General features: G+C 40.2%; 1 protein-coding gene across 13 annotated transcripts in view; it reads left to right on the top strand.

Moving 5' to 3' along the window:
• Slc24a2 (solute carrier family 24 (sodium/potassium/calcium exchanger), member 2) overlaps positions 1 to 23,655 on the top strand; it is a 247,529-nt gene that overhangs the window by 43,146 nt on the left and 180,728 nt on the right. For 7 of the 13 annotated variants that reach the window (XM_006538346.4, XM_006538345.3, XM_006538344.4 and 4 more), the window contains one exon: positions 11,160 to 11,345. The exons of the other annotated variants lie outside the window; for them this stretch is intronic. In XM_006538346.4, the coding sequence (XP_006538409.1) occupies positions 11,160 to 11,345 (186 nt within the window). The remainder of the gene's footprint in view (positions 1 to 11,159; positions 11,346 to 23,655) is intronic. 13 annotated transcript variants of the gene reach the window in all.

The following is a 23,655-nucleotide window of genomic DNA, read 5'->3' as shown; positions in this document are numbered from 1 at the left end:
GGACCCAGATGTAGCTGTCTCTTGTGAGACTATGCCGGGGCCTAGCAAACACAGAAGTGGATGCTCACAGTCAGCTAATGGATGGATCATAGGGCTCCCAATGGAGGAGCTAGAGAAAGTACCCAAGGAGCTAAAGGGATCTGCAACCCTATAGGTGGAACAACATTATGAACTAACCAGTACCCCGGAGCTCTTGACTCTAGCTGCATATATATCAAAAGATGGCCTAGTCGGCCATCACTGGAAAGAGAGGCCCATTGGACTTGCAAACTTTATATGCCCCAGTACAGGGGAACACCAGGGCCAAAAAGGGGGAGTGGGTGGGCAGGGGAGTGGGGGTGGGTGGATATGGGGGACTTTTGGTATAGCATTGGAAATGTAAATGAGTTAAATACCTAATAAAAAATGGAAAAAAAAAAAAAAAGAAAAGATAGCTATAGAAAGGAGCTGCTTATTCTTTAGGAGTCCACGGGAATTCAGGGCCACATCAGTGAAGCCGCTCTTGGAAGGGTTGTGTGTGTGTGTGGGGGGGGGGGATGTCAATATCCTCGGTTGTTAATTAGAGTGTCAGAGGTGGCTGCATTTCCAATTCTGTTTGGAAAGATTTTTTTCTAAACAATTGACAATGTGTCTATTTATGACCCAATGAAATCAAAAGAAGCAAGATCCCCTCACATTCCCAACTAAGGAACATGCATTTGGTCAAGAAGGATCCCGGGGAATGTTGGGGAATGTTGGGGAATGTTGGGGAATGTTGGGGAATGTTGTGCAATGGAGGACCTCATTTCCTGTCTTCAAGCCCTCAGAAAAGATGGAACACAGAGAAGACAGTTAAAATCGAAGAGCTGAGCTGCCAATCTCTTGTCTTTCTTTCTCTGTTAGTCTAATCCAGGTGAATTCATTATCATTTATTGAATTTTTCCCCTCGAGGATAATATCTGCCCATCTTTCCAAAGCATACTGTGACTCAATTCCCAATATGGATCTTTTTGCTCTGGGCAGTATTCACTCATGCATGCACTATGCAACTTTCTGCTCAACCACTTGTAATAAATTCAGCAACTTCCTTAAAACTCCCATATATTTTCCATTGCAAATTTAATGGAAATTGTTTGAAGATGGAAGTCAGCTTTCTGATCTCTGGATGTCAAGTAATACCTGATCAGTTTCATTGGCAGTGAGAAGCTTTATGAGAAATAGTATAAACATGCGAGAGATGTGAGGCTTTTAGCTTAGGTTATCCCCATTTACAAACTATGCTAACTATAGTATTAAGTTTAATGGCTTAGTTTTAGTAGTTGGGTATTGTCTTAGTCAGGGTTTCTATTCCTGCACAAACATCATAACCAAGAAGCAAGTTGGGGAGGAAAGGGTTTATTCAGCTTACACTTCCATACTGCTATTCATCACCAAGGAAGTCAGGACTGGAACTCAAGCAGGTCAGGAAGCAGGAGCTGATGTAGAGGCCATGGAGAGATATTACTTACTGGCTTGTCTCCCCTGGCTTGCTCAGCCTGCTCTCTTATAGAACCCAAGACTACCAGCCCAGAGATGGTCCCACCCACAAGGGGCCTTTCCCCCTTGATCATTAATTGAGAAAATGCCTTACAGCTGGATCTCATGGAGGTATTTCCCCAACTGAAGCTCCTTTCTCTGTGATAACTCCAGCCTGTGTCAAGTTGACACAAAACTAGCCAGTACAGGTATTAAAATGCTAATTGAGATAGCTGAATTTTCAAACATATAAAATTGTTCTGAGTACCTAGAGTGGGAGCAGGACTGAGTAAAATAAAGAGGCCATTGACTTTTTATGCAGATGTATCCCCAATATAAGAAGATAATCAATAACTCCATGTCAAGTCACAAGAGCAGCAAGCAAGAACAGATTCTAACTCTTGAAGGTTTGTCAGTCTAGATCCAATTAAGAGGCAGAAATTACACCTGCTATTTCAGCAAGGCAGGCTTCCCATAAAGAACTGCTAACTAGGTAGAGAGCTGTTAATTATCTCATGTGAAAGGAAACTTTTTAAAGGTACCTGCGAGATAAAATTGTAGGAAGCAGCTGAAACTCTAGGCACTGGGGAAACAAAAGGAAGACACTAGAATTATTAAAACCAAGAAACTCAGAGGAGGTGGTGGCTCAGCTAGTGTTTAGAGCAAGGAGTGATAAAACTGGTCCCATGAGTGTTAGACAATCTGTGCACTGGATTCAGCTGCTGTAAAGAAACACTGTCAGCCCTGGGGTGAAACAGAAAGGATCAGGAAACAGGAAATGCACAGAAAGTAAAAAGCACAGAACCAACCCCATCTTCTGCTTCCCCTTATAGGCTTCTGCCCTTCTGAAGCATCCCATTTTTAGAGGAACCAGAAGGCCAGATGGGAAAAGGAAAGGAAATTTGCAGAGTCCCCTCTTCAGTGTCACAAAGCAAGAATCCAGGGCAGGTTGAGGGCCCAGAGGTACTTAGTGTCACAGAACAGAAGCCTTCAGGCAGGAGGCTAACCAGTGAGCCTCCACAGGGAAGAGTGAGGCAGATCCTACTGGGAGGAACAGCCTATAGACTGTAGCGGGTTCCTTGTTGTCCCTAAATGACAGTTTTAGCAGCGCTTATTTACCTTCAAAGAAAGCCAGTAAAACTGATTTGAAAGAAGGCTGTAAGATCATCACACAGCTACTGTAGGACTCAACAAATAAGCTGCTGTTGTTGTTACTTTTTGTTATACACAAGGCAGACTGACCTCCAGTGTCCAGCTGTAACAGCCATGAGTATTTGTTCACGCTGCATCCCAGTACCAACTCCATGTCCCTCTCAGCTTCCCACTGAACTGTCGTTCATAAACAATTCATTGTGCTTAATTGCCACTTGATGAATTTTTACCAAGCAAATGGCTCATGTAAATATCATTTAGATGCAAACAGAATACTGCAAACACTGGAAGCCTCCTTTAGAGAGCTCCCTTGGGTCTCTTGGCGGTTTTCCAGAGAGGCCCCTTTTGCTGGGTTTTGAGCTTTATGTATATAGACAACATGCGCTTTTTAAAGTCCTTCTTAGCACTTTTATTCTTAAATGCTCTGCCTTATTGCTTTTCATTGTGTGTGACACCGGATTACGTCAGTACATTTTCATGCAAGTATGGATTCCTCCCCCATGTCCCCCTCCTCCTCCTCCTCCTCTGCTCCCCTCCCCAGTAGTTAATTCCATTCGGCCCTATGACAGCTTCACCTCTACTTTCACGTCATCTAGACACATACAGTTTTTATGTGTCTATATAAAAGTTTAGGACCCACATGAGAGAAAAACGCAATCTCTGTCCTTCTCAGACTGAGTTAATTTGTTTACTGTGATTCTCTCCAGCTCCACAAATTTTCCTGAAAGCAATGCAACTTTGTTCTTTATGGCTAAAATAATTCCATTGTGTATATATACCTCATCGTCTTTATGCCTTCCGTCCTCCGTTGATGATTCTGGGAGTTAGCAAGTTAAGGACAGCACTGTGATCAACTTGGGTGTACAAGCATTTCCTGTGCAGTATTGGAATCCCGCTTGCTTTTTGAGGAACACTACAGAAACCCCATACTTGCTTAGTTCACATCCCCACCAGCAGTGTATAAGGCTTTGCTTTTATCTGCATGCATACTCACAAGTATTTGCTGTTTTCTTAATGACTGCCATTCTGGCGAGTGGAACAGAATCTCACTATAGTTTTAATTTGCAGTTCTATAATGGCTAATGAGACCAAACTTTTCTTTTTCATGTGTTTATTGGCCACTTGAAGATACCATTTTTTAGAATGTTTTGCTCTTTTCATTAGTCAACTTATGGACTGGGTTGTTCAATTTCTTGCTACTTAATAGTTTTAATATTTTATTCATTCTAAATATCAACTTTATGTCAGATATATCTATCTCTCCTCTCATTTCCTTTGTTGTATAAAAGGTCTCGAATTTCATAACTTAACACTGTTAGAACCCAGCCACCCCAGATACAGTCCCATTTTTCACAGAAGCTGTGAAGAGCTGAGAGGTCACATCCAGCCAAGCCTTTCTCCCCTATGGCTTCAAGGGCCAAATTTTTCCTATCCCCAGTCCTTAGAATTGTCCTTTCCTGTAGCAAAGCCCTAAATAGAAAATACTACAGGCAGACCAGTGTCATATTGCATACTAACTAGATCTAGCCTCTTATCTAGGAATGTCCTTGGGGCTATTAGAAGATATAATATCTCTGTCTCATTTAGGGGCTGTCCACTAACCATGGGCCCTTTTCTTCTACCCCAACACCCATCCCTTCTCCTTTCCCTGGGCTGCCTGGGGCTTTCCTCCCAAACCCTCTTTCTCAGTTCTACTAAACCCTTTGCCTACAGTGGATCATTTCTGTCTCTGTCTTGAACCCCATCTTTAGAACTGAAGATCCTAACACATTTGCCAGTTGTTGCTATTATTTCTAGACTTCCTTGAGTCTTATTCAGAAAGTCCTTACCTATATAGATATCTTGATGTATTTTCCCTAGTTTTTCCCGTAACAGGTTCAGAGTCTTGTGTCTTCATTGAAGTCTTTGATCCATTTTAGTTAGTTTTCATACAGGCGAGAGAAAGGAATCTAGTTTCATTTCTCCTTCATGTTCTCATTTAAATTGAACAACATTATTAATGAGGTCTACCCATACTGCTGCATGTGGCCATATTTCATCTCTCTTCACTGTCTTATGTAGTACATCGTGGGAGTATCCCTGTTTTCTCTACTCTTTGTTCCATGGATATATAATTGTGTTGTTTCCAGCCTTCGGCTATTAGAAACCATACAACTGGACACGCATGTCTTCTAGTATGTATTTGTCTACATTTCTGTTGAGAATATGTCAAAAATAGGGTTTAGGATACGGATGTGTTCAACTTTAATAAGTATTGACTTAGAGCTTTAACTGTAGTTCAATCAATTTAGTTCTAGTTGCTTCATGTATCAATATTTGATGTCTCTTCTCTTTATTTTATCTGGTCTATGAGGTACATCATATTTTATTCTTGCTTTAATTTGCATTCCCTTAATGAGTATATTTTCTGATGGATGCTTAACTTGGTAACTGAATGTATTTTGTAGAGTGTTAAATCGCTGATTTGTGTTTGCATGTTCAGAATATGATGGGGGGGGGGGTGGACAAGAACTCTACAGATATTTTCTCCTATTATCTTTTCATTCTCTTTGATGGTATTTTTTATAATAAAAATCTATAATTTTAGTGTAGTTTAATATATTGGACTTCTTTGTAGTTAGTTCTTCTTGAGTCTTAATTTAGAGTGAGCCTTTTGCCTCTTCCATTTGAGTCTGTATTCTACCTGATGCTGAACTTTGTGAAGTGAGGTAGATTTGGCCAATCAATGTGTAGTGGGAAAACTAGCTTTTCCTCAATGTGACTTTCTTCTTTGTCATTAGTTGATAGTGTGCTGTACATGATATCCTTGTGTGGATAACATGCTATTTTAATTGAATAAAAATTGGGATATATGTTAGTGACATTCTTTTTCATGTATTTTATTTATTTGTTTTTTTTATGTGTACGAGTGTTTTGCCTGCATATGTTTTTGTACCACATGCAAGCAATGTCCTTGGAGTCCAGAAAGCATCAGAACTTCTGGACTTGGCATTATGGACAGTTGTAAGCCACTGTGTGGATGTTGAGAACCGAACCTGGGTTTTCTGAAAAAGCAAGTCCTTGAACCAGCACTCATCATCTCTCCAGCCACTCGTGTGCATTCCCCAGCCTTTCCCTTCAGAGGGTCCTCAGCCTTTAAAAATTCTTACATACATTTTAAGCTCCCTTGTCAATTTTCAAATTACCTGGTAGTTTTAATTAGAGTGAGATTCAGCCTACAGTTTGCCCAGAAATGGCTTCCTTACAACATAGACTCGCTCTGATCATAAACATGTTGTGCCCTTTCTTTGATCTAAATAGCTTTATTTCTTTGAATAAAGCAAGTCTTTGCAGAAGCCACGTAAATTATTAAGTTTAGTTTATTTTTCTAGGCAAATGTTTTGTGTTCTCTTAAGTCAAATCATTTCATATTTTATGTTTCCTTATTATGTGGGAATTGGTTTGCTAATTTATGCTCATTCAAATGACATATTTGGAGATTACTGGGGTTTTTTTTCTCTGTACAGATAATCATACTGGCTACCAATTTTGACACTGTCTTTACTTGTATCTTTCTGACTCGATGCCTCCCACTTCTTTTTCTTGCCTTTTTGCATTGATTAAAGTCACTATTGCCTTTAGACCATCATAAAAACACACTGGATGTGGACACTCTCACTTGAAATCTGTCACACTAAATGTTCACTCTTTACCCTAACATCTGCAAACTCCCTCAAAAAACAGGTCTCCACATCCTTCAGCCTGCATCTTTGAAACAGAAGCAAGCTTAATTTTTTACAAAACTGTTATTAGTAAAATTTCCAAATATCAAATTTAAAGTGACAGATTTACTTAATATTTTACTTGAAAATTTGAGACTTACTAATTTGTATTATTCTTTTATTTTAATATGTAGTAAACATTTTGAAAAAAATGCCTTTTAAAATCAGCAAAAATAGCTTTTTATATTTTTTAATGAACTATATTAAAACGTATTCATCCCAAAAGAAAACCTACAGACTCAGCTAACCTGGGCTCATAGGGGCTCACAGAAACTTAACTGACATTCAGGGAGCCTCCATGGGACTGACCTAGGCCCTCTGCATGTGTTACAGTTGTGTAGTTTGTTCTTCTTATGGGACTTCTAAAAGTGGGAGCAAGGCCTGTCTCTGATTCTTTTGCCAGCTTTTAGGACCCCCCATTTTTTTCATACTAGGTTGCCTCCTTCAGCTTTAAAATGAGGGGAGGTGTCTAGTCTTATTGCACCTTGATATGCCTTGTTTGGTTGATATCCGTAGGAGGCCTGCCCTTTTCTGTAGAGAAACAAGGAGGAGTAGATGGGAGGGCAGATGGGAAATGGGAGGACTGAGAGGAAAAGGGGGAAGGGAAACTACAGTTAGAATGTAAATAATAATAATAATAACAATAATAATAATAATAATAATAAGTAGTAGTAGTAGTAGTAGTAAAAACCTTATTCATATTGAGGGCAATTACATGTTACTTTTATCTTTTAAATTGTTACTACCAAAATATATCAGCTGAATGAAAATCTCTCAACAAGATAAAAAGATTACCAATACAATTACATATGTATTAAAGAATTTAGCACATATGTAATCATTGATGGCTTGTTCTTTCTTAGTTTTTTAACCTGCTCAGACGTGTGCAGTCCAACAGCAGCACATCTGGATATGCACCGTAATAGTTAAATGCTATCATCTTTGATACTCTGTCATCTTTGATATTTTTAGTCATGTGTTAATGATAGTTTTGTAATTCTTTTTGCCCAGGTCTATTCATCAATGTAGAAAAGAAGAACATACCTTGACAGTGTCTTAGCTTGATTTATTATGCTAACATATTTAGGTATGTGGAACACAGAACTCCATTTGTCTTGCTGTTTTCACAAATCAGTGAATCTGACAAAGACCTTGGTTCAAAGCTGCAAAAAAGAAAAGGCATTGGGCACCCTTGTTCAGCATGTGATTCAAATACGTCTTTGCTTATTTCAGCTCTGGCTTTCTATGCTCCTCCTGTTTCCTTCTAGAAGGTCTCACTGTGCTTTTAGATTAGTTTATTTCTCCATTTAGTTGTTTATTTCTGCTGTATCTATCTTGACTCTATGTTGTCAAATTCATTATAAGTTGGGAATATTGTCGTCATGCTATCACTGGTGTGAAGTGGCCCGCCTGATTGTAATAATTACTTTGGCTTTAAAGCTGAGCTTCTTTTGTGGTTTACTTTTGAGATTGTAATTTAGTTACATTTCTCTCTTCCCTCCCCTCATCCAAACCCTCCACTCTTTTTCATTGCATTCATGTATACATTTCTATATACATATATACATAAATATATAAACATATACATATACATAAATATAATCCGTTGAGTCCATATAATGTTACTTGTATACTTGTATGTCCAAGGCTGACTGACTGTTCAGTACTGGACATCTTGTGTGCTCTTCCCTGGTCAAGACCATCTTGCCATTCCCAGCTATACTTAGTCACTAGTAGTTCTTTTATAGTTTTCCCCATCCAGTTTAGTATGTTTGTTGGTACCATCCTTGTTCAGCTCATGTTGGTGAGACTTTACTGGTATGTCTTTTGATGCTAGTAGGAGACACAATCTCACAGGGAACCACATGATCCCTTGACTCTTACAATCTTTCCACACCTTCTTCTGCTTCTGCAACCCACACCTGAGCTTTAGGTATATGAGTGCCTTATAGACGTATCCATTGGGATTAGCCTCCACAACTCTGCATTTTTACTGGTTGTAACTTTTCTGTGATGGTCTTAATCTGATGCAAAGAGAAGTTTTTTGATGAGGGGTGAAGACTATACTTAACTCTGGGTATCAGGATAAATATTTATAGATTGTGGTTAAGGATTATGCTGGTTTAGTAAATTAGTAGTTGTAGATTCTCCTTCAATAACCATGATCTCACCGGCACTGAGAAGTTAGGGTTCCAGTATCAGGCCTGGTATCTGTATTGTTAAGTAGGTCTTAAGTCTTCAGGCAAATTAGATATCTTTTGGTTACCACCAAGTATGTGTTGCCACTACCATACCTGTAAAGATTTTGTGCTGTGCTATACCCATCATTGAGGTGGTTCACAGTAAGCCAGGAATTTTTTTTCTTAATGTTTGTCTGGAATTTTCTACTGTTTATTTTCCATTATTTCATGTTTAAAATGGCTCTTACAGTCTGTAGGTGGTTGGATTCTGTTTGCAACCTGTTGTTTAAAATCTTTTTCTTTCAATAAAATATTTAGTCTACCCCAATCTGATTTAATTATGGGTATCTTTGGTGTTAAAATACATTATCTTATTTTCAATGTATCTGGGTTCTACCTCTTTCTTGTGCTTGCTATTTTTGCATTGACCAAATATTATATTTTGTTCCTTTCTACTAAGACCATAGAAAAGGGTCTAGAGTAATTTCTCAGTGTATAAAGTGCTTGCCATGCAAATGTGAGAAGCCACATTCAAATCTTCAGGTAAAAGCCAAGTGGAGCAATGGACATCTTAGTGCTCCGAAGGCAAAATGAGAGGCAGACACAGGGGAATCCTTGAAGCTCCTGAGCCAATCATCTTGGCATCTACACTGAAGTGGCAACCAACAACAACAACACTAATAGATAGATGGATAGATGGATAGACAGATAGTCAGATAGATAGACAGATAGATGGATGGAACCCTTGCCTCAAATAAGGTTGAAGATGAGGACCAATACCCAGGACTTTCCTCCTATTTTTACACATGGCTGTCATTCACACATTCATAAACACACAAAAACAACATGATGCATGTTCAGTGTACTAGATAACATAATTACCACCTTCTTGGTAGCATGTATTAAAAACTCTAGACTATTTTGAATCCCATATGATCCCCTCTATTCTTCATGGTGCTGTTGTCACATCTTAATTCCAATGGACTGCGATGGCACTTTGGCAAGGCTTACACTATTCCATCTTCCGTCTACATGCCTACTTCTTCTGCAGAGAAATCTGCTAACACCATCTGAATTAAAGTATCCTCAAATTAAATTGATGGACCCTTTCCTTTCCATTTCCTTATTTTTCTGTTTGGTTTCCTGCCTGGGCGGGCTTTGTGCATGATGTGACAGTATGCTTCTGTTTTGGTCTGGGTTTTGCATTAAAATCTTTTTCTTTCAATAAAATATTTAGTCTACCCCAATCTGATTTAATTATGGGTATCTTTGGTGTTAAAATACATTATCTTATTTTCAATGTATCTGGGTACAAGGGTAGAACTGTGTCTGCCTTGTTGGCACTTGATAAACATATGTTTAATCAGAAGGATGGATAAAAGATGCCAGACAGAGAACAAAACCACTAGCCCTCATAGCATTAGACATTTGATCCACAAACCATAGGATTTTAATGTCAAGAACATTTGGGAGGGGTGTGAAGATCACTGCAGAAATAGCTAAGTGTGCAGATCTTCCCTGTGCACTTTTTTTTTCATTTGTTCACTACTTCCTGAATACCTGTGCAGATCCTGGTGCTGGGCCAGGTGCCAAACTAGATGCCAGGCTGCCAAACAAGATGCCAGGATGAATGGGGAAATAGCAGCCTTCTCCATGGGATCCTGCAGCAATCGCACTTGAAAACAGTTCCTGGCTGGAGGGATGGGGGAGGGGGTATGAGCAGGATGGCTAAGACAAGGTTGGAATGAGGAAGGATTGGGATGCAAACAATTTCGTTGTCCATGAAGCATTCCTGGGCCGAAGGAAGTCAAGAGCTTTGAGCCCAATGTCTCCAAATCATCAGCAATGAGCCAGTGAAAAACTTCCCAGGGTATACACACATATAGAGTACTAGAGAGCTGACATATAGTATTCTACACTCGCAGACCTAGATTTATAATTCCCTGTTACATTCATTCTTACAGTTTAGAAACCAAAGACCACCATAGCTGGAATTTGGGGCCAGGCGCCAGGGGCCAGGGGCCAGGGGCCAGGGGAAGTAGCACCTCAGATACCCAGTGTTTACTTGAGACTGTACCATCCTTTAAGGCAAAAATCAACAAATGAATTAAAAAAAAAAAAAAGAACAAAACTACCAGTCACAGGGCTGGAGCCATGACTTGGTGACTTGCTATTCTTCTCCGGGACTGGACTCTGATTCCCAGCACCCACAGGCTGCTCAAAACCACAGCTCAACCACAGTAACTACAGCTCCAGGGTATCTAGTACATTCTGGCTTCCTCAGGCACTTGTACATGTGTGATTCACATAAAACCCATCCAGGTTCCCATGCAATACATATCAGTTGCATCCTAGGATGTGCCCTGTCTTCATAGAGGTCACAAAGGAAGTTACCTATGCAGTTGTTGCATCCTCAAATGCTTCCCCCTGGTCTCACCCAGCTTTGTAAAAACCAAACAAAAGGGAGACAAGCTAATTCCTAAGTTTTACTTACAAAATGACAGTTAAAATTCTGAGATATTTTATTGTTGTTGTTTCAAACAGTGAGGCTGTATTATTTTTACCTTTTCAGCTCTCAGAATTCCCTCCAGCCTCACAGGCAGATGGGAGGACAGCTTGCCCTACAATAACAAATGACCCTGACTGCCAGAGTCTGTGTTTCGAGGTCTACCCTGAGACAGCCAGGCATGGGTCCTGCATAACGAATGTGAATGGAGAGCCGCTGAAAGAAAAGACCCAGAACAGCTGTATGGAAGAGGTATCCCTCAAGTTGGCATTAGGATTATACCTTAATACATACCTCACACGATTGAAGCCTTATTAGAGCTGCCAGCTCTGGTGGAATTGTATGGATAGGCGTTCTCAGTTGTTTAACAACCAGTTATTTCTAGCATTTCTGCAAGGAGTGGTCTCAGGCTACTGTGCCAATCCAAGCTATACTTAATTGGAGTGTGTAGAAATTATTCTTATGACCTCTGCCTTAGATGATGACAAGCCAGTCTTAACCACTTGGATTGTTTGGGGAGCAGATATATTTGGGAGCTCACCAGGGTCGGGGTCTGGGTTGGGTGTAATAAGCTGTCTGAACCTGTCCTTTTCTGGGTCTGTATAAAAAGGTATCAGTGTGTATCACTTACACACTTGTGGTTTGTCAATACTACCATGGTACTTTTCTTCTGTTCCCCAGTCCTCACTGTCCTCATAGATACTGTTCTATCCATTATACAGACCATAGAGAGCATCCATAGAAGTAGCTAAAGAAACTGTTCCCAAGGTGCAAAAATAGGCTTCCTAGCCAAGTCACTTGAGACCATTTACATCACAGCTCAGTCCCTCTTACTGTTATTTGCTGAGTATTTGGACTGCTACTCTTTCTCTGTAAGCACTTAGACGACTGAGTTTCCCAGCTCCCCATTTGGGATGAAGCTCATGTAGGGAACTTTCTTCATTTCTGTATTATTCAAACCAGGAAAAAAGTTGTAGCTTTTTTCTTGGTAATTCTCCCCTTTCTCTTTGACACAAAGACTGAAGAATGTCCAGACAATCATTTTAACTGGAGGGTACTGTCCTTTACTGTTACATTTTGTTTTTTAGAGTGAGTGAGTGAGTGAGTGAGTGAGTGAGTGAGTGAGAGTGAGTGAGTGGCCAGAAAAGAATGTCAGACCCTTTAGAGCTAGAGTTAATGTCCGTTGTGAACCACCTGACATGGGCAAATGCTCTTAATTGCTAAGCCATCTCTCCAGCCTCCTTAGATTCCCATTTTGAATATGCAGAGTAGCCAAGGATTTTGTATCCACTATGTCAAAACCGAAAGCAATTTTATTTAAATGGACTGATGACAACAATGTATGTTCATTGGCAATTTATTACCATCATTATGACTGCTGTTTTCAGTAACAATTTTATTATAGCGATTAACTACCATGACAATATACTTTTATGAACTTTTCAGAGTAGATTTTGAATATTACTAAACATAATTGCAACACATGAATAGTATAATATTTAATGTATTAATTTTATATATACAGGCAGTGTTCACAGCACAGAAGTAGCTGCCAAGCAAATTGAAGACAGTTCGATCACACAGGTTCCACTGATATGATAAGGTGTGGCACAAACTGTAGTGTGGTTGCCTGAAGTCACTTAGTGTCAGCTCTGTACTGGCTATGTAACAGAGATGTGTGTGCAGGTTTGGCTGTTACACCAAAATACCACAGACTGGGAATCTTAAGCACCACAAGTTTACTTCTAGTGGTTCCGTACCTTGAAGTCCAAGATCAAGACACAAGGTGATTCTTGGTTTTTTGGGTTTGTTTTTGGGTTTGGTTTTTCTTTTTTGTTCTTGTTTTGTTTTGCTTTGCTTTTTTACTGCATTGTAAAAGGCTACCTCATTTCAGCTAGAAGGAGGGAAGGAGGGAGGGAGGGAGGGAGGGAGGGAGGGAGAGAGAGAGAGAGAGAGAGAGAGAGAGAGAGAGAGAGAGAGAGAGAGAGAATATTTCCAGTGTCTTTTTTCACGTTAAGAACACTGAATCTTCTGCGTCAGGACCCTACCCTTAACCGTTTTATTTAACTGAGTTGCTTCCTCAGAGTTCCTGCGTCCAAATATGGCCATATTGTGGGATGGGGCTTCATCTTTTTCACACATTTAAGGACAACACATTCAGTCCACAACATTATCATAGAACCCCACAAGAAACCCATTTTCACACACGGAGACCCGGAAACTCTGAGAAGAGATTTCATACTGGTATCTCCTCAGAGACAAGTTTCAGGTGTGAAGTGATGACAGAAATCTGTGCTTTGCCACTAGCTAGGTGGCTCTCCAAGCATAGCTCAGTGCTGTGTGACATCCAGACAGTAATTAAGAATGGTGAAAGTGCTTTGTTGGTGACCGTAAAGAGTGTGCTAGTCTGCCTTGGGTAGGCTTGTTCTGAAAGATGCGCTCACAAGGAATCAGCATCCCTTCACACTCAGTCAGATTATGTGGCGGGATACTGGAACCTGTGACAGATTCCCATACATCTCACTCTTGGGAAATGAGTCTTTTTACACTGTCAGACACGTTTGTTACCAAAGGCAAAAATTAACCTAAAATATGCAAGATTTAAGGACAGAAGGGATAAGGAGTGATGGCTTAAAACACTGTTCAATGTGAGTTTAAATGGACTCGGGCAGCCCAAGATACCCATCAAGTAATACTTTAAGTATAGCTAAAACCTTTAAGGCAAATGTACGGCATGTGTAGCTGTATCAGTTTGAGCAATAGAAAACACGTCAAACCTCATGTCAATCCACACCTGTGTATTTGTACAGGGACACTCTTGGGCATCAGAATCACAACTAATGTGTAAAGTTGGGTTGTTTGTTGTTGTTGTTGTTGTTGTTTTCATATTGCCATTAAATTAACCCCATTCTATGACACTCCATCCTGGGCATTGGTAGGCAGTTGTTTTACCTTTTGATTTATAAACAGCAAAGCATATTCTTGGTGGGCCTCTTTGCTTTTTTAAGTCCAAGTCTCAAATCAAGCAAATAAAAACAGCTTTTGGTTCTGGATGCCCTCCATCCCTTCAGTGAACAAAATCTGCCAGAATGGAATCCACTGAGTGCAAAAATATTGAGGAACTGTCTAATATCTGGAGCCTCCTAATCCCAGCTGAACCTCTTATGCAAACAAAATAAAATGTATCAACAGCCTTTTACATTTTTGAACCAAGCTACAGTCTTTGAAAATTGAACCTACCTGTTTGGCCCATTTTTTCCCACACTTATGGCAACTTAGATATTTTTCACTGTAACAAAGTATAAGAACTAAAAAAAAAAAAAAAAAAAGTTTTGAGAAAAAGGATAGTCCCTGGGAAATGCCAATGTGCTGTATTCAAGAGCAGCTAGCCTTGCCTCCTTAATGCCCTTTTGCTGGGATTTATGAAATAATGTTCTTCTGAATTTGGCATTTATGAAATGATCTAACTGGGAGTGAGTCCATTTAATTTTTCTGTCACTAATTCATTAGAAATGTCAGTCACACAAAGCAACTCAAGAGAGACCATCTGCTTTTCCAAAAACCTTAAGTACACAAAGAGCAAAGTGGTCATACACCCCAGGTCTGGGAAGGATTGTATGTGCATAGGACAGGTGCAGCCTACAAGTGTGTGCACACACATAAACAGAGAAAGAGAGAGAGAGAGAGAGAGAGAGAGAGAGAGAGAGAGAGAGAGCGCTGGCTGGGGCAGGGCCATCCTGAGCTCAGCCCTCTTACCTGCTTCCCAGAACTGGCTAAGCCTTCCATGTGAACTCCTCCTTTCCCTGTGATGAATTTGAAGGTATGCCATGAACACTGCAAACAACAGCATTACCCAAAGAGAAATGGAAATTGTCTCAGTTTATGATTTTTTAATAGTAATTAGCCATGCTTTTAAATAAATGTTAATTAGGCCTTCCTGTCTGGGCTGCTGCACTAAACAGATCTTGGTCTCGAGCTCCATAGCCAGTCCCACAACACCTAGAGGAAGCTCCACTCCCAGGTGCTCTAACACACCCAGGATCAAAGGATCAGAGGTGCCCTGAGCAGAACTTGGGCAATAAATCTGCAGCTAATCCCATAAGACCCAGAAGAAGCCCCACTCTCAGGAGTTCTAGCACACCCAGGACCACAGGATCACAGGAGCTTGGTCATACCAGACTCTCAGGGTCCCAGAGGCAGCTTGACTCCCAGGAGCTCTGACACACCCAGGATCTCAGGATCCCAGAATCACAGAATCACAGTGGCAGCTGAACTCTGAGGAGTTCTGCAACAACCAGGATCAGAGGAAGGGCAGGCTATAGTCAGAAATAGCAAGGGCAGGTAGCACTAGAGATAATCAGATGGCAGGAGGCAAGCATAAAAACATAAGCAACAGAAACCCAAGCTTACTTGGCATCATCAGAACTCAGTTCTCCCACCATAGCAAGTCCTGGATACACCATCACACCAGAAAAGCAAGATTCAGATCTAAAATCAAATCACTTCTCATGGTGGTGATAGAGGACTTTAAGAAGGACATACATAACCCCCTTAAAGAAATACAGGAGAACACAGATAAACAGCTAGAAGCCCTTAATGAGGAAGCACAAAATCCCTAAAAGAATTACAGGAAAACACAATCAAACAGGCAAAGGAAATGAACAAAACCATCCAAGATCTAAAAATGGAATAGAAACAATAAAGAAATTACTAAAGGAGGCAATCCTGGAGTTAGAAAACCTAGGAAAGAGATCAGGAGTCATAGATGCATCAGCAACAGAATACAAGAGCTAGAAGAGAGAATCTCAGGGGCAGAAGATACAATAGAAAACATTGACACAACAGTCAAAGAAAATGCAAAATGCTAAAAGCTCCTAACCCAAAACATCCAGGAAATCCAGGACACAATGAGAAGACCAAACCTAAGAATAATAGGTATAGAAGAGAATGAAGATACCCAACTTAAAGGGCCAGTAAATATCTCCAACAAAATTATGCAAGAAAACTTTCCTAACCTAAAGAAAGAGATGCCCTTGAGCATTCTAGAAGTCTACAGAACTCCAAATAGACAGGACCAGAAAAGAAATTCCTTCCATCACATAATAATCAAAACACCAACTGCACAAAACAAAGAAAGAAGTAAGGAAAAGTAAGTAAAGCAGTAAGGAAAAAAGGTCAAGTAACAAACAAAGGCAGAGCAGGCCTATCAGAATTACACCAGACTTTGCACCAGAGACTATGAAAGCCAGAAGATCCTGGGCAGATGTCATACAGACACTAAGAGAACACAAATGCCAGCACAGGCTACTATACCCAGCAAAACTCTCAATTACCATAGATGGAGAAAACAAGATATTCCATGACAAAACCAAATTCACACAATACCTTTCCATAAGTCCAGCACTACAAAGGATAATAGATGAAAAACACCAACACAAGCAGGGAAATGACACCCTAAAAAAAGTAAGAAAGTAATCTTTCAACAAACTTAAAAGAAATGGCCACACAAACATAATGCCATCTCTAACAACAAAAATAACAGGAAGTAACAATCACTTTTTTCTTACTATCTTTCAATATCAATGGACTCAATTCCCCCAAAAAAGACATAGACTAACAGACTGAATATGTAAACAGTACCCAGCATTTTGCTGCTACAGGAAACGCACCTCAGTGACAAAGAAATACACTACCTCAGAGTAAAAGGTTGGAAAACAATTTTCCAAGCAAATGGTCCCAAGAAACAAGCTGGAGTAGCCATATCAGATAAAATCGACTTTCAACCAAAAGTTATGGAAAAGGATAAGGAAGGACACTTCATACTGGTCAAAGGAAAAATCTACTAAGATGAACTCTCAATTCTGAACATCTATCCTCCAAACGCAAGGGCACCCACATTCATAAAAGAATCTTTACTAAAGCTCAAAGCACACATCACACCCCCATACAATAATAGTAGGAGACTTCAGCACCTCACTCTCAGCCATGGAAAGATCATTGAAACAGAAACTAAACAGAGACATAGTGAAACTAACAGAAGTTATGAAACAAATGGATCTAACTGATATTTATAGAACATTTCACCCTAAAGCAAAAAAATATATCTTCTTCTCACAACCTTATGGTACCTCCTCTAGAACTGATCATAAAATTGGTCACAAAACAGGCCTCAACAGATACAAGATGATTGAAATAATCCCATGCACCCTATCAGATCACCACGGATTAAGGCTAGTCTTTAATACCAACAAAAATAACGGAAAGCACACATACACATGGAAGCGGAACAACACTCTACTCGGTGATAACTTGGTCGAAGAAGAAATAAGGAAAGAAATTAAAGTCTTTTTAGAATTTAATGAAAATGAAACACATCATACCAAAATTTATGGGGCACAATGAAAGCAGTGCTAAAAGGAAAACTTATAGCTCTAAGTGTCTCCAAAAAGAAACTGAAGCTTAACAGCACACCTGAAAGCTCTAGAATAAAAAGAAGCAAATACACCCAAGAGAAGTAGAAGGCAGGAAATAATCAAACTCAGGGCTGAAATCAACCAAATAGAAACAAAAAGAGTTAAACAAAGAATCAACAAAAACAGGAGCTGGTTCTTTGAGAAAATCAACAAAATGAATAAACTCTTAGCCAGGCTAACCAGAGGGCACAGAGATAGTATCCAAATTAATAAAACCAGAAATGAAAAGGGAAACAAAACAACAAAGTGTATCTTAAAATAATTATTCAGTTTGTTGACTATTAACAGTTGAAAATATTAAAATCATGTTCTACAAACAGAAAAGAAAGAAAAGGGAAGGGAAGGGAAGGGAAGGAAAGGAAAGAAGGAAGAAAAGAAAGCATGTTGATCATTAACCTAGATTTGCATTATCTGAGGCAGGGGAAAAGGACCATCTATCTGTTGTTCAGGAAATCATGATTGCCCTCCTTAGTCCCTCCTGGGTCGCTTTCTGCTTCAGCTCCTATCCGTTCTGCACTGGGTCAAACACTCTGAATTTCATCTCCCAGAATCCTTTACCCAGCCACCTTCAAAACCAACCAATTGTGAAGCAGTGGCCACACCCTTTCATCAGATGGGAGGAGATAAACCCTGATAAAGAAAATAAGGAGTAACACCATTTAAAGTTTAACCCAATGGAAACATTGGATACAACTTCAGTTTCTCATTAGTTTCTCAAAAGTAATTCTCCATGTTCCCATAGCTTGCCACTGTAAATTCTTCACCAAAACCCATAAAAGGGCATCTGGAGTCCCTATGTCCCAGGAATGTCAAAATGTGTGCTTCCTATCTGCAAAGGAGGGCCGCCAAGATGGCTCAGCAGGTATAGGTGCTTTCAATCAACCCTGAGGACCTGAGTTCAACCCCTGGAAGCTGTAAGGGTTTTTGTCGTGATCAAAGGCCAAGGAATGCCTCAAAGATCACACCATACAAGATCAGACCTCACAAGAGAATTATGGAAGGGGCAGGGTCACGGGCTGCCTCTGAGCAGAGATGATAGAGCAGAAAGTGAGATCCACTATGGGGCTACTTTATAGGAGTGTAAAAAGCATGCACACACATGACCATGGTAACATTGGAAACATGTCTCATGGGCTAGTGGTGATGATGTGTCATGTTGGACTTTAGTGATGACATGAAGTTAGTGCCAAGTCATTGAAGGTGAGAGGAACCTGGTTCCTAACAGGACACACTTGGTGGAATCAGAAAATGGACTCCTGTGAGTTGTCCTCTGACCTTCATATGCGTGCTGTGGCAATAAATAGATAAATAAATGTTAATCACACTACATGGCAACAGGGTATTTCTCCAGAGAAAGGCCTCTTTTAATATTTAAGGTATGTATAGTTTTCAAAAATTAGTTCTTTTAAAAAGGGGTTTTCAGCGAAGTTACCTGACTAGCTTTTGTTAATGGGAGGAAGAGTGGGAGAGTGAGGATCCAGCCCACTCGTGCACTCCTGCTTGCCTGTGGTCTGCTTGCTCAGCCTCCTGCAGGAAGAAGTGCTAGTCCAGAGCCCCGCCCACCTCCTGGAGCTGCCATACTTTAGGGAAGACAGACAATACAAGCGAAATAACTAAATCATAAAGTATAGAGAATGCCGAAACGTTTTGCAGAGGAAAGGAAAGAAAACAGACAAAGGATGTGAGAATTATGGTCAGGCTCACCTGCGAAATGACTGGGCCTAAGACCATCCCCGCTGAGGCTGTTCTTCACCACAAGGATTCGCCTGACACCTTCGTATTTTACTTTGTGAGGACAACAAAAATGTCATTTCATAAAGGTCCCCATTGTTTGGTTCTATCCACACTGGAATGTCTAATTTTTATGGCAACTTAAAAGTAGAGGGTACAGCATTTAAAGCTGAACTGCTTTTCCTGGTCAGAACACAGCTGTGGTGAGAGCTATGGAGACATAATTGCCCTTTCTGCTCGCCTAATACTTGGCATGGCACAATCTTACCTTCTTCATTGTTGACAAAATTCCATCCCAAAACATTTAGGAGGCTCAGTGAAATGGGAAGATGCACTAACTCTGGGACTGAGTTCAGGAAAGCTTTTTCCGGACTGCATGATGATCGGCCATGCACCAAGCAATAAACAAATTGCCTTCATTCTCACAGGAAAAAGGAAACAGAATATGCCCAAGGGCATTTATTGGAACTTTACAGCTAGCCAAGAAACTTTCCTTTCCTTTCCTTTTCTTTTTTTTTTTATTTACGCAAAGAAAATATATATCACATTGACTTGCCTGGAGGTAGACAGATCAATTCTACTGGGTGCAAAATTATTCTATAGAACAGTTGGCAACCTGAAGATGAATTCAGTAGTGTCAAGCATATGTGAAGGAGCCCTGCAATGATTTGAAGTGAGTCATCTGCACAAGGAGAGGATGTTTAATGCCAAAGGGGTATGTTAGTCTGCCTCATGTCTACTCCCTCTTCAGTCTGGAGAAGGTCACTCAGGTCTCCGGGCACCAAGCGCTTCTGTTCTTTCTCTAGTTTCAGGAGAGGTTTGGAACCTTGAGCCTGCTTTCTGGAACCACATGGCAGTTTGATTTGAGTTTTACAGAAACAAAGCAAGAGGGACAACAGTAATAACATAAGCCTAGGCTAGCACATGAGGGAGATGGTATGTTGGTTTTAGAGCTAGACTTTGCCACCCTTTATTTGGTTATATTCCTGAAGTTCCAGTATTTCCCAGGCAATCATATCATCAGCAAGGAGTCTACCCATCAAAGAGAAGTATGGTCCTATGTCATTTAAAAAAGTATTTTATTTTTTAGCTGTGTTCCTATGTAGGATTTTCATGCATATTTCATTTTGGCTGATCCTTGCCACAAGATGGGTGGTTCCAGGAAGATGAGTTTGTGGGTGCTATAAAGCTCCAAGCAGAAATGTTGATGGAGACATATTGTTCTTGGTTTTTCTGATGGCTGCGGTTTTTCTTTCTGTCTTCTCTTGTTCTGTTGTTGTTCCTTGGTGAAGTTGTGATTTCCTTGCAGCTGTGTTTGAGTGTAAAGACAAACAATCACCATGTTCACAAACCTACCTTGCTAAGAGCCAAGTGTCAGTGGGTGTGGTCCCAGCGCTGCGAAGGCTGAGGGAGAAAGGTGTGAAGGTGGTAGGCTGGCCTATGAGATGAGACCAGATCTTAGAAAAGAGGGGAGAACCAGGGAGGGGTGAGGAACAGCAGCAGTATGTGTACAGGAAGCATAGGGACTTCTTTTGTTTACTTCCTTAGTTTTGGGGGGTTTAGGTTGGGTTGGGTTGGGTTGGTTTGCCTGTGCCATCCAAATCTGAACATAAAGAGCCAGGACAATGATAGCTAGACTTTTCTTTTATTACCCAGGAGCAACTGCAGCATGAGCTGTGGGTCTGGCTGGTGAAGCTCTGTGACAGGCTGTGCTCAGCACCCATTTGTACACTCTAGTTTCTCCCATTCAAGCGAGGAGAGTTTAGAGATGTGACACTCACAATGAATCTATTCCACCAAGCGCTCATCCTGTAAATACTGTAGCCAGGGTGTCTTCTTTAGATGCTAATGATGCACTATTTATTCATCTGCCATCTCATCCTGTTTGTGGGTATGTGGGTATTTCCTTTAAAACAAGAATATATATATAAAAGTGCTCCAAATAAAATGAAATAAAATGTCATGGTGTGTATAAATGAAACTAGGACGTCGTTTATTTTCCAGACAGTTTACCTCCAAATCTGAGGAGTTTATCAAAACATTCTACAGAGATTGGACACAATCCATCCTAAGACAAAATATAGTAAAAAAAAAAAAAATGTTGAGTCAAAGTCTTCTGAAGGAGACATGAGTAGATTGGCACTGGTTCTCTTAACTGTGTGCCATGGTCAGTGTGGGGAAACACCTGACTGAGTGTAAAATAAATGTAATTAAAATGTGCAGTATGAAATTAATTACTTACCAGAAGTTTAATGTGCAAGGTACACAGCAGGGTTTCTCAATCTGGTTGTCAATTTCTTTGTCATGGGGCACACTGTCCCAAGTACCCTGAGACATTCAACAACATTCCCAACCTCATTCACAAGACCCCAGCCACACACTCATCCTACAATTGGACTAACCAAAAATATCTTCAGACATTGCAAAATGCCCCTGTAGGGAGAAGGGAGCAAAATCACTCTGCTGGTATACACCACGCAGTGTAAGACAGAGGAGGTGCAGACTGGGACCATGACAAGATTGAGGCTAGGGTGTTGAGAGTGGAGAGACTGGAGAGAAGCTATGCTAGGCAGGTCCTTGAATGTGTTAAAAGATTTTAAGTTAAACTCAGGCTTGCTGACTGGCTTTCCTTGAGTGGTACATTGTCTAACTGGTTTGAGGCTTTAAAGTAGACCCTCTTAATTTCAAAGGTGTTTAGACTTCTAAATATACAAAAATCAGAATGTATTCGCAAATGAGAACCCGGGAAGCCTTACATCATTCTTATTTCCCACGTCAAATGAAGACCAAATGACTTCTGAAATCTATCATGTTGGAATTAAAAGCATCTGGATGTAATTGGGTTGACCCTAGGCTCGGAGTTCTCCATCTATAAATGCCACAAGGACATTTACTGCAAGGAAAATGGTATAGATGACCCCACATCAATAATGTTACCATATAGATGGACTCTTTTCTTATCCTTCTGTTCCCCACAGAAGGAAAAAAATCCAGTGTATGCTACACAGTTCAGGCAATTTATACTGGTCTCCAACTCGTCTTTTGGGGAGCAAATGTGTGCACAAATACCCATCCTTTTTCAAACACCCATTGAATCTTCCATTTGATCTTAACTTTGTAATCTTCCTTTCTCAAAGGACGTGACTTGCTAAATTTTATCACATTGGAAAAAAAACATACAATGTCGCATGTTGTTATATGGTGGTGCCCTTCTCTTCCACCTAGAGTCACGCCAGAGGCTGACTGAGCAACTCAAAGCTATTCTCCTAACCATAGATGTTGTCAACTGTGACCCTGCGGTCACCAAATATTGTGGTCTGGATCATTCATAGAAGTCTTTGAAGAACATTTGTGCTTGAGTGAGCTTTCCTTCTCTTTCCGGGACACTTATTGTGTCTGCCAATATGACTGCTTGGCAAATTAAAGAACAGGAATATAGCAGACCCTAAATTTAGCTAGGGATGTACTACAAGACAGATTGAATCATGGGCTAAGTGACATTTTATATATTTAAATATCAAGTATTTTTCAAGCAAACATAAATGTGTACATCAGAAATGGTCTGTGTGATGAAAATGGTGGTATCCTTAAAGTCATGTCTCATCCAGGGCAAGTGTCTAGTAAACTCATAATAAGTGCTTGGTGAGTTAATTAAGCCATTTATGCCAATTTCTGCCCTAGCAACAATATATAGAGGGCTTTTCAAGATCATTTTGCCATGATGTGGTTTGTTTTTTCTTACTTTTTGACTATGACTCTGGACTTGCATTATTAATCATTCACAGAAAATCCCTTTTTAAGTTAAGCTTCAAGGAGGGTCCCATGGATAGAACACGAATAGCCTGTCTCTCTCTCACCCATCTGTAGACGCAGATGAAATAATATCCCTCATACTGCTCTAGAGCTCCTTGTAGTAGTACAGGAGATCCTAAAGGCACATGGCAAATATGTCTTCTTTCAGAGAGACTATGTTGAAGCCATTCTGAATTGATGAAAGATGCAGTTTGTGGTAGAGGGTAGGGGGGAAGCCTGGGTTGTAAATTAAATGGAAGGTGATAGAATATTTAGAACAGAAACGCCTACATTTGATGTTATTTTTAAAATGAGGAAGGTGTACCAGATGTTCTGTGGGCTCACTCTTTTTGGTGCATCTTATTTTTCTTTGTTGTTGAGTAGAAATACGAAGTAAATTAAAACTCCTTCACAACTGCGCAACAGAAATAGAGAGCGCCAACAGCACACACGCCAGATAAAGCACTACTGGAAATAATTGTCACAGGCTATTTGCAGCTCCATTGTGAATTAGAGTGCAAAAAATGTGCATGATAAAAGTGGCATCTGTCATTTCAAAAACAATA

The sequence above is a fragment of the Mus musculus genome, chromosome 4 (assembly GCF_000001635.26).
Source record: "Mus musculus strain C57BL/6J chromosome 4, GRCm38.p6 C57BL/6J".
Taxonomy (NCBI): Eukaryota; Metazoa; Chordata; class Mammalia; order Rodentia; family Muridae; genus Mus; species Mus musculus.
The sequence above is the reverse complement of the archived record's forward strand: the minus strand, read 5'-3'. Positions and strand labels throughout refer to the sequence as shown.